General features: G+C 46.6%; 1 protein-coding gene across 1 annotated transcript in view; it reads right to left on the reverse strand.

The window, feature by feature from the left end:
* TNFRSF8 (TNF receptor superfamily member 8) overlaps positions 1 to 16,222 on the reverse strand; it is a 73,277-nt gene that overhangs the window by 17,369 nt on the left and 39,686 nt on the right. The window contains exons 7-10 of the mRNA XM_027564860.1: positions 14,500 to 14,616; positions 11,586 to 11,738; positions 2,032 to 2,125; positions 1,617 to 1,762 (exon numbers count right to left, since the gene is read on the reverse strand). Coding sequence (XP_027420661.1) covers positions 1,617 to 1,762; positions 2,032 to 2,125; positions 11,586 to 11,738; positions 14,500 to 14,616 — 510 coding nt within the window. The remainder of the gene's footprint in view (positions 1 to 1,616; positions 1,763 to 2,031; positions 2,126 to 11,585; positions 11,739 to 14,499; positions 14,617 to 16,222) is intronic.

The following is a 16,222-nucleotide window of genomic DNA, read 5'->3' on the forward strand; positions in this document are numbered from 1 at the left end:
TTCTTGTCTGGCTCTGGGAAGCCCATGGGGGAGCTAAAGAGTTGAAGAATGCACAAACCCTTGCTAGTGGGGGAGAAATGGAGAGTCAAGGAGGCAGAATGAAGAGGGAATTGAGGTCCAGTAGGATGACATCAGGGGACTGGGGAGGAAGGCGTGTGTGAGGCCCAGTCCCGGGCGGCTGGCAGGCAGAGCAACCGAGAGGGTGAAGTTAGGAGTCTGGCACAACTCCCAGCCACTCCTCTAGACTGGAAACTCCACGAGGGCAGGCACATCTACTCCGCACATAAGCACGCTCAGCAAGTGCTCCTTGAATGAGGAGTCAACAGCCCTATGCCATGGGCACCATGACCATCTCCATTTTACAATGGAGGGAAGCTGATGTTTGCAAAGATTAACAGGCCCAAGGTCACCCAGAGGGTAGGAATCATAGCTCAGGCCAGGCCAGCGCAACTCCAGAGCCCACGCTGTTAACCACTATCTGGATGTATTTCATTATCTCTTAGTACTTGCCTCTTTTTTTTTTGCCCCTTTGTCACTTATGAAAAGCAACATATAGTTATTATTTTTTAAAATCCATGTTTAGGTGCTAAAAAAGTAGCATGTACCCAATAGCTTCCCTGGTGGCTCGATGGTAAAGAATCCACCTGCCAATGCAGGAGACACTGATTCTGTCCCTGGGTCAGGGAAGATCCTTTGGAGAAGGAAATGGCTACCCACTCCAGGATCCTTGCCTGCTAAGAATGATTTAGCGAACGAACAGTAACAACACGTACGAGATAAGTGCTTCTCAGACATTCCTGTGCCTATGAATCTCCGGGGGACCATGTTAAAATGCAGAGTCTGATTCAGTTGGCTGGGGGAGACATGTAATTTATTTTTCTAACAAGTTGCTAAACTGCCAAATCCAGGACCTCGCGGAGGGCTGCTGGCTGAGAACTACCGCCGCCTAGTGTCCAACACTAGAACTGCAAGTCCTTAAAATCGCATGCCGGGAGCCGGTAATGCCCCTGTATATCACTCTCTGCTTACTGCCCTTTGCGGTATACGCTGTTACAACGTTAAAAGGTGAGTAAGCTGAAGCTCAAAGGAAGTAAGAAACTAGTCAAGATCATGAGGTAGTGGTGGTTTAGTCACTCAGTCGTGTCCGACTCTTGTGGCCCCATGGACTGTATGTAGCCCGCCAGGCTCTTCTGTCCATGGAATTTTCCAGGCAAGAATACTGGAGTGGGTTGCCATTTCCTTTTCCAGGGCATCTTCCTGACCCAAGGATTGAACCTGCATCTCCTGCACTGCAGGCGGATTCTTTACCACTGAGCCACCAGGGAAGCCCAGTCAAGGTCATGAGATTAGTCGCCAAATATTTCGTGAGTAGCAATTACGGGCCGTGGAGAAGAAGCTGAGAATAAAATCCCTGCTCAGAAGAATCAAGGAATAATCTGTAGCAAGTGACAGAGCCACAGCTCCAGATCAAGAAGCCAAAGACCTGGGGTCAACTTTGTTCCCAGGACTTCCCAAGCCCCACCTTCCCCCACCAAGTGACGCTGTTGCCCAGTGAGAAGCCTCCCTCTTTGTGGTCCCCAGGGAGGAAGGCCCTGCTTCATGGGGGTGATCATTACCTGAAACCAGAGCCGGCTTTCCCGTGGAGGAGAAGGAGATGGGAGCGCTGGTTGAGCCTGGGGTGTCCTCCCAGGCGTGGGTGACACCCCCTCCATGCTCCTTTCCAGTCAAGGAGTCAGCCAGGGAGACCAAGGAGGGGGTGGGGCTGCAGAGAGAGAGGCCAGAGGTAAGATGGATGGCTGAGATGGAAACAGAGGTCTGAGACCCCAGCTCCTCTGCCAACAGTGTCCGCCAGGCACTTCGAGGGCAGGGCCTGGGTTTCTAGGCCTTCTGGCCTTCCACGGTGCCAGCACAGACATAGACTCACATTCTCCAAAATGACCTGCGGGCATGGCCTAAAGGTCCAGCCCAAGCCCCACTGCCATCCCTAGCCGGCTGCCCCCACCCCCAGGCCCAAGGGGCCCAAGGAGTCACCTGGCAGGCGCCTCACGGTCCTCCGGGCTGGTGCTGCAGTCAGGAGGGCTCCCTGGTGGAAGTGGCTCATAGGTGGTGCCTGTCTCAGCCATACCTGCAGGGAGTGGGTTAGAAACAGTGGCAAGGATGGTTACCAAAGGGAAAAGCGGGGAGGGAGGGATAAACTGGGAAATGGGATTAACAGATATACACACTATTATATATAAAAGAGATAAATAACAGGGACCTACTGTATAGCAAGGAGCTATATTTAATATCTTGTAAATCAACCATACTTCAAATTTTTAAATTAAATTAAAAAAAAAAAAAAAAAAATCAGTGCCAAAGAGCCTGACGCATCAGGACTGGTGACTTCCAGGGAGGCAGCACCGTGGGGCCGGAAGGACACGGCAGCTGGGCAGACCCAAGTCTGTGTCCTGGCTGTCTCCTTGCTTCCTCCCTCTCTGCTCCCTTCCCTCCATGCAACAACTCTTTACTGAGCACCTGCTGCGTGCTGGGAATTGGGACAGAGCTGTGAGAAAAACAGAAAAGATTTGCACCCTTGGGGGCCAATCGGCTGGTGGGGTTCATAGACTCGGTGTCACATGAAGGCAGGTGGGGTCCCTGTAATGGCAGGCTCGATCTCGTCTCACTAGGGAGGCTTCCCTGAGGAGGGAGGTGCTAGGATGTGAGTGGGATCGGGAGTTTCTAAGCAGAGGAAACAAAAGGTGGGGAAGCCCCGGAGATGGGAGGGAGGAGATGGAGTCATCAAAGAAGCAGAAATGACCCCAGTGCCCATCGGATGGTGAAATGTAGTATCTCTGAATGCTGGAATACTGTATGGCAATAAAAGAAATGAAGTACTAACACAGCTGGGAGCTTCCCTGGTAGCTCAGACGATGAAGAATCTGCCTGCAATGCAGGAGACCCAGGTTCGATCTCTGGGTCGGGAAGATCCCCTGGAGAAGAGAGTGACTACCCACTCCAGTATTCTTCCCTAGAGAATCCCATGGACAGAGGAGTCTGGCAAGCTACAGTCCATGGGGTGGCAAAGAGTCGGACACCATGGAGTGCCTAAGCGTGTTAATACAGCTAGAACATGGATGAACTTCAAAAGCTCAGTGAAAGAAGCCAGACACAGAAGAATACATTTTACGGAAATATCCCCAAAAACTTAATCTAGAGTAACAGAAAGTAATTTCCAGGCCAGAATACTGGAGTGGGTTGCCATTCCTTTCTACAAGGGATCTTCCTGACCCAGGGATCGAACCCGCATCTCTCAAGCTTCCTGCATTGGCAGGCGGGTTTTTTTTTACCACTAGCACCACCTGGGTAGCTATGAGTATTTGTGTACAAGCCTTTGCAAAAACATAATTTCACTTCACTTGAGTACATAGGAAGGGGAAGGCTGTGTCACTGTGCTGACAGAATGCATTTGAGGAGCAGTTCAAGCACAGTCATTTCTGATGTGACCCAGCCACCCCTTCTCACAGACGGAGAGAACCACAGAGCCCGAACTCAAACCAGAAATCAGGGCTCCCGAGTCCCAGCCTTGAGCACTTTTCATGGGACCACATTGCTTCCTACTGGGGACTGAGCATTTTCTTACAAGTTTATGATTAACTACTTTACTAGGGCAGAAGGAAATGGCCCATATTTGAAGTAGGTCCAGCCCGGCTACTAGCCCCCTCCACGCCTACGTTCCTGACGGGGGGGTGGGGGGCACCCCTTCCCTTAAGTGATACAAAGCAAACCCCCCGCCTACCCATGCTTATCTTATAAAAAGCTCTCATTATGCCTCTCAGGTTTTTTCTGATTTTAACATTTTGAAGAGAAAGTAAGGCCAGGATTAATTTTCTTCTTGGATTAGTAGGGTCCTGAGGACCTGCCTCTTAAGAAACCTATATGCAGGTCAGGAAGCAACAGTTAGAACTGGACATGGAACAACAGACTGGTTCCAAATAGGAAAAGGAGTACGTCAAGGCTGCATATTGTCACCCTGCTTATTTAACTTCTATGCAGAGTACATCATGAGAAACGCTGGACTGGAAGAAGCACAAACTGGAATCAAGATTGCCTGGAGAAATATCAATAACCTCAGATATGCAGATGACACCACCTTTATGGCAGAAAGTGAAGAACTAAAGAGCTTCTTGATGAGAGTGAAAGAGGAGAGTGAAAAAGTTGGCTTAAAACTCAACATTCAGAAAACTAAGATCATGGCATCTGGTCCTATCATTTCATGGGAAATAGATGGGGAAACAGTGGAAACAGTGGCAGACTTTATTTTTGGGGGCTCCAAAATCACTGCAGATGGTGACTGCAGCCATGAAATTAAAAGACGCTTACTCCTTGGAAGGAAAGTTATGACCAACCTAGATAGCGTATTGAAAAGCAGAGACGTTACTTTGCCAACAAAGGTCCATCTAGTCAAGGCTATGGTTTTTCCAGTGGTCATATATGGATGTGAGAGTTGGACTGTGAAGAAAGTTGAGCACTGAAGAATTGATGCTTTTTAACTGTGGTGTTGGAGAAGGCTCTTGAGAGTCCCTTGGACTGCAAGGAAATCCAACCAGTCCATCCTAAAGGAGATCAGTCCTGGGTGTTCATTGGAAGGACAGATGTTGAAGCTGGAGCTCCAGTACTTTGGCCACCTCATGCAAAGAGTTGACTCATTGGAAAAGACCCTGATGTTGGGAGGGATTGGGGGCAGGAGGAGAAGGGGACGACAGAGGATGAGATAGCTGGATGGCATCACCGATTCGATGGACATAGTTTGGGTAAACTCCGGGAGTTGGTGATGGACATGGAGGCCTGGCGTGCTGCGATTCATGGGGTCACAAAGAGTCGGACACGACTGAGCGACTGAACTGAACTGAGGAACCCTCCGCTTTTTGGAGGTTTTCACATAGACAGTAGGAGGTGGCAGGGAGGTTCAAGAGGGAGGGGGCGTACCTATATGACCAATTCATGTTGATACGGGGCAGAAACTTCCCTGGTAGCTCAGACGGAAAAGCATCCACCTGCAATGCAGGAGACCCAGGTTCGATCCCTGGGTCAGGAACATCCACTGGAGAAGGAAATGGCAACCCACTCCAGTATCCTTGCCTGGAAAATCCCATGGACAGAGAAGCCTGGCAGGCCACAGTCTGTGGGGCTGCAAAGAGTCGGACACGACTGAGTGACTGACACACGCACACACATACGCACACACGGCAGAAACCAACACAATATTGTAAAGCGATTAAAAATCAGCAAATTGGGACTTCCCTAGTAGCTCAGTGGTAAAGAATCTGCCTGCCAATGCGGAGACACGGGTTGGATCCCTGATCCGGGAGGATTCCACATGCTGCGAAGCAAATAAGCCCATGCACCATAACTATTGAGCCTGTGCTATACAGCCCACGAGTCACAACTACTGAAGCCCACGCACCATAGAGCCGGTGCTCTGCAACAAGAGAAGCCACTGCAGTAAGCCCACATGCCGCAACTAGAGAGTAGCCCCCACTCACCGCAGCTAGAGGAAAAGCCCTGGCAGCGACAAAGACCCAGCACAGCCAAAAATAAATAAACAGAATTATTTCTTTTTAAAAAAGTAAATTAAAAAACACTGAAAAAAAAAAGACACTGTGTCTTTCCATGCGGTCACCAGACTATTTCCTGAATTAGTTGAAGCCCGGAGACCTTGGGCTATGAGGCAAATAATGCAATTGTTATGATAATTTCTACTTGTATCTGAGATGTCCTGGGGATTCAGTGAGAGCTGACTTGGAGAGGACTGGAGGAGCTCTTTTGCTCAAGAACACTAACTGTAGCTACACCCAGGAAGCAATGGAAACAGCGACAGCCTTTATTTTCTTGGGTTTCAAAATCACTGCAACTGGTGACTGCAGCCATGAAATTAAAAGACGCTTGCTACTTGGAAGAAAAGCTACAACAAACCTAGACAGCATGTTAAAAAGCAGAGATATCACTTTGCCAATAAAGCTCCATCTAGTCAAAGCTATGGTTTCTCCAGTAGCAGTCATGTATGGATGGGAGAGTTGGACCATAAAGAAGCCTGAGTGCTGAAGAATTGATGCTTTTGAACTGTGCTGTTGGAGAAGACTCTTGAGAGTCCCTTGGACTTCAAGGAGATCCAACCAGTCAACCCTTAAGGAAGTCAGTCCTGAATATTCATTGTAAGGACTGATGCTAAAGCTGAAGCTCCAATACTTTGGCCACCTGATGCAAAGAGTTGACTCATTGGAAAAGACCCTGATGCTGGGAAAGATTGAAGGCAGGAGGAGAAGGGAGAGACAGAGGCTGAGATGGTTGGATGGCATCACCGACTCAAAGGACATGAGTTTGAGCAAACTCTGGGAGATGGTGATGGAAAGCCTGGTGTGCTGCAGTCCATGGGGTTGCATAGACTTGGACACGACTTGAGTGACTGACTGAACAACACCACCACCCAGTTAGCACCCTCTGACCTCCCTTCAAGGCAGCCTCCCTTCTAAGGCAACCTGCAACAGAACCCAGAAATAGAAATGTTGTCCTTCCTCTAAGCAGAGAAATTGGGCCCAGCACTCCTGGGTGCCTCTCATCCCTTCTCTGTATGTATTTACCATAACCTCGCCGTAACCTTCCTCCTTCCTCCATGAGTTAGTTACTGATTCTCCCCTTTTTTCCTCCTTTGGATCTGAAGGTCAACAGAAGACATCATTTAGCCCCTACTTAATCTGCCTGTGTTCTCTGGAAAAGGCTCACTGGAAAGTGGGGCTGGGGCTAGGGAGAAGGAGCAGGAAGGAACATGCCTGCTCTTAGACCCATTTAGAAACTTAAAAAAAAGATATTGTTGGGGTACTCTTTCTGCCCCCTTCTGATGCCTATATCAGAAGCTTTCTCTATCTCCTTTATACTTTAATAAAACTTTATTACACAAAAGCTCTGAGCGATCAAGCCTTGGCTCTGGCCCCGGGTTGAATTCTTCTCCTCCAGGGGCCAAGAATCCCGGTGTATTCATGTGATTGAACAACAACCTTTCATCCTGGGGGCTCGTCCAGGATCCTTCAGGACAAGATGAGAGCTAACAACTCCAACCTCACTCCTTTGAACTGTATCCTGAAAAACTGGGATAGATTTGATCCCCAGGGCTTAAAGAAGACACACCTGGTCTTCCTATGTGATACTGCATGGCCACGCTCGGGAGGATCTAAAGGATAAACTGCTGGGTCTGCGGAGTGCTCCCCTCTTCATCAGTGGAAGGCTTCCCGTGGTGGACATCCCCATTTCAAGGAAAAGACTTTCTCCAAGTCTGTGAATACCTTCGACAACAATCACATGCAATGCCTCTTCTTCATCTGATGACATCTACCAACCCTAAAATGGACTGGTGCAACACTTTGTACTTTAACTATGGACATAATGTGACTTTTAATTTTGATTCTGATTGTTTTGTTCTTGCTGTTTGCTCCCTGCATCTGTAACTGTATAACTGGATTTGTTTCTAGCCGCATGAAAGCTTTTAAGTTACAAATGGTTGCTCAAACTCCTGCTACTGCTGTAGCTTCCTCCAGCTACTATTTGGGGCCCCTGGATCAGATATCCTCAATATGAGGATTAGGAGAATATGTTGCCTCACCAATTTAGGGACAACGCCCCTTGTCAGCTCGGAAGTAGTTATGGACTGAGAACGACGCCTCTTTTCCCTAGGCAACATAATTCTCCTAAAAGAAAAGGGGGGAATGAGAGAGTCCGTTCCTAGGTAGGTTGATAGGGAGTCTAGGGGTCCCCAAGGAGAGAGGGGTCTGGAATTCTCAAGGAGGAAGAAAGGACAAACTTTTTTTCTTTCTCCACATTCCTTAGGATTATATAACAATAATGTATCCTGCCTAAGGACAGTCTTTGGATTCAACCTTCTGTTATTTTAAAATGTTAATTATGGGAGTAGACCTGGTCTTTACAAGGATGTATCTTGCCTGAGGACAGTGTTATCTTAAAACGTAAATTATGGGAGTAGGTCTGATGAGGCCTTTACAACCTCCAGACATTCTTTGGATTATATAACCTCATTGTTAACACTAGCAAGCGGGTACTCTTTCTGCCCCCTTCTGATGCCTATGTCAGAAGCTTTCTCTATCTCCTTTATACTTTAATAAAACTTTATTACACAAACACACACACAAAAAGATATTGTTTATCAGACTTAAATACTTCTCTTTAAATCCAAACCTGATCCTTGGGCCATTTAAAGGAGAACGGTCTTAGCATCAAGGTCAAATGGAATCTGTCCCCATACACCCAGAAACGGCTTAAAATTAGATGAAATTTTCATCTTCATACTTGAGCTGCACATTTTTTGTCAGCTTTTTACTTTCCCTAGAGTTTTCAATTGCCTTTTTTCTTTTCTGTTGATGAAAGAATAATGTGCCTTTACCATATCCTCAAGTTGTTCAACTACTCATGAAATTGACCGCCATTCTAACTTCTATTCCTGCAGACGATTCACTGCCACCCCTCACTTTCCTGCTCTGATGAGGCTCAATCAGATGCTGTCATGTCTTTAGCACCGGTGTTATTCTGGGACTTCCCTTCTTTGCTCTCCTGGGATGCAGCCACTGTTTTCTAGATTTCATGGCTTTTCTTTTTGCCCCTCATTTAACCGGATTACATCTTTAAGTAGCTTTCTAAGAAAGGATACATGGGGTTGTGGGGAAGCAGACTGCCCTTTTCTGTCTGAAAATGCCTCTCTTGTTTTTGCCATGCTGTGTGGCTTGCAGAATCTTAATTCCCTGACCAGGGATTGAACTTGGGCTCCTTCAGTGAAAGCTTTGAGTCCAAAGCACTGAACCACCAGGGAATTCCATGAAAATATTTTTAATCTGCTTTCAAACATAATTGCATTTAAGCTAAAAAATTCTCTGGTCAACTAGGAAGGAGCTGGTGTGGTCCAGTGGAGAGTACTTGGGGGTAACTCAGGATCTCTGTGTCCCAGCTCTACCTCTGGCTCTACCCATGGTTCCCTCCACCCGTAAAAAGAGGTGGCTGGGTCAGATCACAGGTGGCCAGCTTTGATCTGACCCGTAAAAACATTCTGTGTAAGCCAGCACAATGACCCAGGCATCCCTCTCCTAGGTATTTACCCATGAAATGAAAATGCATGTCCACACAAAAACCCATACATGAACATTTGTAGCTGCTTTATTCATAGTAGCCCTAAACTGGAAACAAGCAAAATGTCCATCAGCTGGTGGATGGATAAATAAATGGTGGTACATCTTTAGGTCAGGCTTCCCAGGTGGTGCTGGTGGTAAAGCATCTGCCTGCCAATGCAGGAAGACACAAGAGACACAGCTTTTATCTCTGAGTTGGGAAGATCCCCTGGAGAAGGAAATGACAACCCACTCCAGTATTCTTGCCTATAAAATCTCATGGATAAAGGAGTCTGGCAGGCTACAGTCCATGGACTCGCAGAGTCGGATGTAACTAGGCATGCACATGTGTGTATCCATTATGTCTAGGTGTGGTACTCTTCATTCATCCTGCTTTGCTCTTGGTAGGTCATTTCAATCTAAGTCCCATCGTGAGGTTGCCAAGAGACTGCCTACTCTGGAAGGATGACCGGGTCAGGGCACCACCACATGTCCCCATCCACAGGCCCTGGAAATAGACTCTCTAGCAAGAACAAGAGAAAGCAAAGGCAGTCAAGAAACACCTCGTTTCTTCTGCAGTGGTCCTCTTGTGCCCTCTACTGTCGTATACTAGAATCACATGCACAAGGAGAAAATGTGTGAAGAGACTAATCTCTTATTGCATAGCAAGGTTCATAGGTGAATTGGGGCCTGAGAGGCAAGATTGGTAACACTTTCTAAAAGTCATTTCTTGTCTTCTACTTTCTTACTGTTCCTTCTTCATTGCCTTCTGTTTCTGTGGACACTAATTATTTTCTCTTCCATTCCTGGGTTCATCATTGCTTCATTGGTAGTAAGTTTTTCTGTTTGTGTATCCTGTTATTTTCCTTCACACTGCTGTTTTTCCTTATAAGTCGGAAGATCTATACTTCTCATTCATATTATAAAAAGAATAGCGCTGAACATTCCAGCAGCAGGTGGGGTTTCTTCTACTCTGCTATTAGTATGTCCTTTTCACCACGGGTCTCTTCTCTCAGCAGGAGGCCTGCCTGGGAACTCTGGGATCATGGGTGGGGAGTGTGAGTTGCAAGGCTTTCACTCAGGGTGACTGGGCAGGAATAGCCTACTGACAGGGTGTACTTCCAAAGACACAAGCAGAGAGGGCTTAGCACCAGAGTGGCCAATACCCAGTTATCGCCAGATAGTCCTTCAGTGTTGTTAGACAAAAATTTGACCATTTTCACCAGGATATAAAAACTCAGGCACCATCTCTCAGACCGGTCAGAGCCCATGGTATATCATTGCTGCGTGTTTTGTCACTGTTGTTACATTCATTTATTTTTTAGATTGCACTTTGGCTGGTTGGTTTTGCATTGTTGGTGGTTTAGTTGCTGCTGCTGCTAAGTCGCTTCAGTCGTGTCCGACTCTGTGCGATCCCATAGACAGCAGCCCACCAGGCTCCGCCGTCCCTGGGATTCTCCAGGCAAGAACACCGGAGTGGGTTGCCATTTCCTTCTCCAATGCATGAAAGTGAAAAGTGAAAGTGAAGTCGCTCAGTCGTGTCCGACTCTTAGTGACCCCATGGACTGCAGCCCCACCAGGCTCCTCCATCCATGGGATTTTCTTATCCAACTCTTGTCACCCCATGGGCTTAGCCTGCCAGGGTCCTCTGTCCATGGAATTCTCCAGGCAAGAACACTGGAGTTGGTTGCCAGTTTATTCTCCAGGGGATCTTCCCGACCCAAGAATCATAGCTGGGTCTCCTGCTTTGCAGGCAGATTGTTACACATTTTTAATTTTTATGTTGGAGATGAAGTTGCAGCTTACTGCACTTTCTAATTCTCCGCTCCACCCCTATCCTTCATTTTACTTACCTGGTCTGAGCCCAGAGCCTCCCTGGGGGGTCTTATGAGCAGGTTACCCTCACTTTTCTGCCAGCCTCAAGGAGTGAATTCTGGGGTGGGTTTTCCTCTACTTGGGTTACATTTGTTACCACCCTGCCATCTGTTTTCCACCTTCTAAAAAGTCCTTGAACTCTCTCATCTGCTGATGAACTCTTTTTTGTTTGTTATTTTGTCTGCTGTCGAGGGTTTATACTTTTTCTCACTTTGGCAAATGTCCACCATTTGAATTGGAAGCTTCCTCATAAGCTTTATATTGATCTATCTTGAGTCAATAAAACAACCTTGCAAGCAAGTCAAGATTTTACCAGCCCAATAATTTCAAGGAGAAGAATAACAAAATTTTTAAATAATTTAAAACAATGATTAGAAACTCTTGCCAAAATGCCAAGTTTGGATTCTTTACCATTTCCTGGATCTAACTATTCAAAGAGAAACCATAGCCCAAATCTGACCTAGTTAATAGCTAGAAATGAAGGTCCTTTGTTGGTTGGAGGAGGGGAGAGGCACAGCTGTAGGGAAACAGAGCTCAGCCCCTTGGTTGGGGATGTGAACTGCTTACCCTGGAGCTTGGTGACCATCCCTGGTGGGCAGTTGGGGCGGGTGACGCAGCGGGCACAGGAATTGGTGACTGGTGTGGCGCAGAACATGCCAGGTTGACACTCACAGACTCGGGAAGAGTTCCATGTGCAAGGTGTCTTCTCCACGAGGCCATCTGGGGGACAGAGAAGGGTCCTGAGGAAGAACTGGAATGAAGAGGGCAGGAATCCAGAGAACCCCCGGAGGGCAGAGACAGATTTGCCCAGGAACACATGCTTATTCGATTATTCTGTTGAGCAGATCTTTTGGTGCAGAAAGTAACTATGCTGAATGAAAGAAGTTGGACAAAAAAAAGGTGTATATAAGGACTCCCCTGGCAGTCTAATGGTTAGGACTCTGTGCTTCCACTGCAGGGGGCACAGGTTCGATCCCTGCTCAGAGAACTGAGATCCTGCATGCCGTTCAGTGAAGCCAAAAAAAAAAAAAAAAAGAGTCTATGCTCTATAATTCTGTTTCTAGAAAAAGCCAGAAAATGCAAACTCTTTCATAGTGACAGCATACCAAATGCCTGGAAATGGGAGTAGGGGCAGGGAATGGGGGGAGGGATGGTAAGGAGCTTAAGGAACCTTTTGGGAGGTGGACAGACAGTTCATTATCTTGATTGTGGTGATGGTTTCACAGCCACACACATCTCAAGATTTATCAAACTGCACACTTTAAACATGTGACTGTTATTGTATGTCAACTGTATCTATCTATCTGTATCTAGTATGTCAACTGTATTTATTGTATGTATCTGTATCTAGCAATTTACTACAAAGATGAATCAAGACTGGCCATGACTTGATAATTCTTTAAAATTGGGTGATAGTTCATAACCACTTCTGATTCTCTCTACTTCTGAGGATGTTTGAAAATTCTAATGATGAAAAGTGGGGTTTTCTCCAAAATAAAAAGAACTCATTAGTGGTTTTATAAAATACAAATGTTATAATGCATTTATACATGTTTAGGGATATTCTGCATGCTTTATTAACGGGTGAAAATAGAATTACTGTATCAGTGGATTAGATAAGTGCAATTTGCTCAATAAAGACACTGGTGGGATACTTAGAGGTTTAGAAGCCCTGCATGATAAAGACAAGGGACTGCACTGTTGATTATAACATTGTATTAACACAACCAAGCCTGTTCGAGGCAGTGTTTCTAGCACTTTATCCAGATTAACTCAGTTAACCTATTTAACTCTCAGAACACCTCTCTGAAAGAGGTCTCTTATAACGCCCATTTTACCGATGAGGAAAGAGGCCCAGAGAGGTTAAGAAACTTGCTTGAGTTTATAAGCTCCCAAGCACTAGAGCCAAGATTTGACCCCAGGCACTTGGGCTCTACTCCACGGCCTCGCAGGGCTTCATTTACGCAATTTGAAGGAATTCTGGGGCCCAGAGTCATCTCTTTATTTCCTCATCTGACACAGCAGCTGTGATAGATTATATTTTTTCCAGGAATGGCCACAGCAATAGCTCGCAGTCTGTCTGCTCTTCCAGAGCTTGGCCACTTACTCATCCAAAAACTCGACTTTTTTCCCCTTCCATGACTCCAGGGGGAACCTGTCCCCCTGCCTTCAGAGGCAGAATGCAGTGGAAGTTACGCCATGTAATTTCTGAAAGTCTGTTAATTGCTCAGTTGTGTCTGACTCTCTGCAACTCCATGGACTCTAGCTTGCCAGGCTTCTTTGTCCATGGGATCCTCCAGGCAAGAATACTGGAGTGGGTTGCCATTCCTTCTCTGGGGGATCTTCCCAACCCAGAGAGGAACCCGGGTCTCCTGCATTGCAGGTAGATTCTCTACCTTCTGAGTAACTTCTGAAGCTGGGTCATAAAAATGAGTATGGTATCTATTCTACTACCAACTCATCTTTGGATTCAGCACCCAAAGGAAGCCCAAATAGCAGCCAACATGGAAAGAATCTGAGGGCGTCGACCCCAGACCCATAAACGAAGAAGGTGCAGATGATTCCAGCTCTCAAGCTTCAGCTTTTCCAACTGAAACCTCAGACCTCATGGAGCAGACACCAGCTGGCCCTCTGGTGTCACATCTGAATTCTGACCCACAGACTCCACGACTACAATGAATGGTTTGCTTTTTGCCACTCAGATTTGAGAAAATTTGCTCTGTGGCCTTAGTAAACAGAACAGTGACCTCCAATGACCACAAACAGAATGTCCTTTCCCCCACATGGCCTCCCCTGACTCCAGTCCATGTTGCTGCAGAGACAGAATCACACCTCCCCCTGGTGGTGGAGGCTGTCTTGGGCTGGGGCTACAGCCATGGCAGTCTGGGACCTGGGCAGCTGCATGGACTTCACAGGGCGGCTGGAGGTGCTGCAGGCAGCTGGCCGCAGGGAGAACACCAGCAGTCAGTCTCTAAGGGCTTGTACAGTGGTGCTCTGAGAGGCAGTGGAGAGGCAGTGGAGTGAGTGATGAGCCCAGAACCTGGTAGCAGGTGCCCTAGGTTCAAATCCTGGCCCTGCCATTTGTGAGGGCTTGTGACCCTGGAAGTCCCCTGACTTCCCCAAGCCCCAGTTTCCTCTTCTGTAAAATGGGGGCAATCTCAATCCGGGCGTCATAGGATAGGTACAAAAAATAATGAGACAAGCTTGAAACAGGTAGCTGATTAACAAATGCTTCCTTGCAAGACAGAGTGAGTGAATGGAAACTCTCTGAAAGGGGGTCACGGCTATCAAAACCCACAATCATCAGTGGGAGTCACTAGAAGCCAATTGCTCAAAAAATGCCAGTGAAGTGAACCAGGCTCCCGAGGACGGAGCATCCAAGATCCAACTCAGGGCTCCCACCCCCTGATTCTTGGCCTCTCCTTCCAAGACCATCCCTGCTCTCTGGAAGAGGCCCCAGGAGGAGAGACACGGCCCTTACCTCCTGAACACGTCACACAGGCCTTGCAGCGACCGTCCCTGTCCAGGTAGTAGTCGTGGTTACACTGCTTCCTGCAGTCAGCAGACCCCCGAGGGCACGGGGGCTGCAGGGTCAGCCCTGGGAAAAGAAGCAAAGAAGCTCCAGGCCAAGTCTTGTTGGCAGAGGCCTCACCCTCACCCTATCCCACCCTCCATCACTGAAGCCCCCCAACTCCATGACCAGCTCCCAAACTCTGCACATGTCAAGTAGTCCTCCAGAGGGAGTCCTCAGGCTCAGAGAGGGAAGGGATGTGTCTAACGCCACACAGGAAAAGAGCACTAACTGCCCCCAAAGTGACCCTTCTACTTCTGGCCCCTCCCCTTTGCCAGAGTCCTCTCCCCAGTCTCATTGCTCTGTCACTGTCCAGCTCAAAACTTTGGTAGCCACTCTCTCTTTGAGTTCAACAAGGATACAAGGACGCCTACCATCACAACTTCTATTCAGTTTGGTCGCATAGATCATAGGCAGTGCAATGAGGCAAGAAAAAGAATCAAAAGGAGCAAGGTTAGAAAGGAAGACATCAAGCACTTACGGACAGATGATACCACGGACTGCACAGAGCATCCGAAGAGTTTGTAGATGCATTATTAGAAGGAATAAGTGATTTTAGCAAGATAGTTGGATATAACGTCACTATATCAAAATCAATGGAATGTTTATATATTTGCACTGAACCACAGAAATTGCTGTTTAGATAGGACAGAAATAATCAAATATTGGCATTTCACACAATTCAAACTAGTACTAACAATAAAAAAGTTAGCGCATGAAGTATTGAAAAAAGATATCATTTGTATTATCAACAAAAATACCAAAGATGTAGAAATCTAACAAAAAGATGTAAATATCTCTACACAAATCATAATAAAACATTATTGGGAGAATTTAAAGAAGACCCAAATGGGTAGAGGGATAAATTAGGCTATTGGGATTAACGTACACACATGACTACATATAAAACAGATAATCCTACCCATACAAATATGGACCCTTGATTTACAACAAAGATGGCATGTAAAACAGTGAGGAAAGGACAACTGATTTGATAAATGGTGTGGATTCAACTGGATATTCATAGGGACACTTTAAACAAAGTCAAAACAGTAATGACCTTAGGAAATAAATGTAGGATGATGTTGAGACCTCAGTGGAGGAAAAGCCTTGCGGAGCAGAACATGAGAAGCACTAGTCATAAAGGAAAAGATGGATCAATTTGACTACACTGAAATTAAAAACACCTCTTCATCAAAAGACACCATAAAGAGGATGAGAAGGCAAGCCCCAGCGTGGGAGAAGAGATTTCAAACACAACTATAAGACAAAGGGCTCAAACCCAGAATTATAAGAAGTCCTAGAGATCAATTCAAAAAAGCAAAGAGAAATGAAAACATATTCATCAAAGACTTGTTTTTCATTATTCACTACAGCCAAAAAGGAGAAACCACCCAAATATCCAAAAACTGTTAAACAAAGTGTAATATTCTTATACATTCACGTACAATGGAAGACTATTGGGTAATAAGCAGGAGTGAATGGGGACCCTAATCTGTTGCCATGGGAACTAGAGGCGGGCATCATATTGATACCTGCAGAGACGGGCCTGCTCTGCTGCCCCAGCATGCCTCAGTGTCTGGTACCCAAACCAGGAAACAAGTGAGTCCTTCCATTCTCTACTCTGGCCCCT

This window comes from Bos indicus x Bos taurus, chromosome 16 (genome assembly GCF_003369695.1).
Source record: "Bos indicus x Bos taurus breed Angus x Brahman F1 hybrid chromosome 16, Bos_hybrid_MaternalHap_v2.0, whole genome shotgun sequence".
In the NCBI taxonomy this organism is placed as follows: domain Eukaryota; kingdom Metazoa; phylum Chordata; class Mammalia; order Artiodactyla; family Bovidae; genus Bos; species Bos indicus x Bos taurus.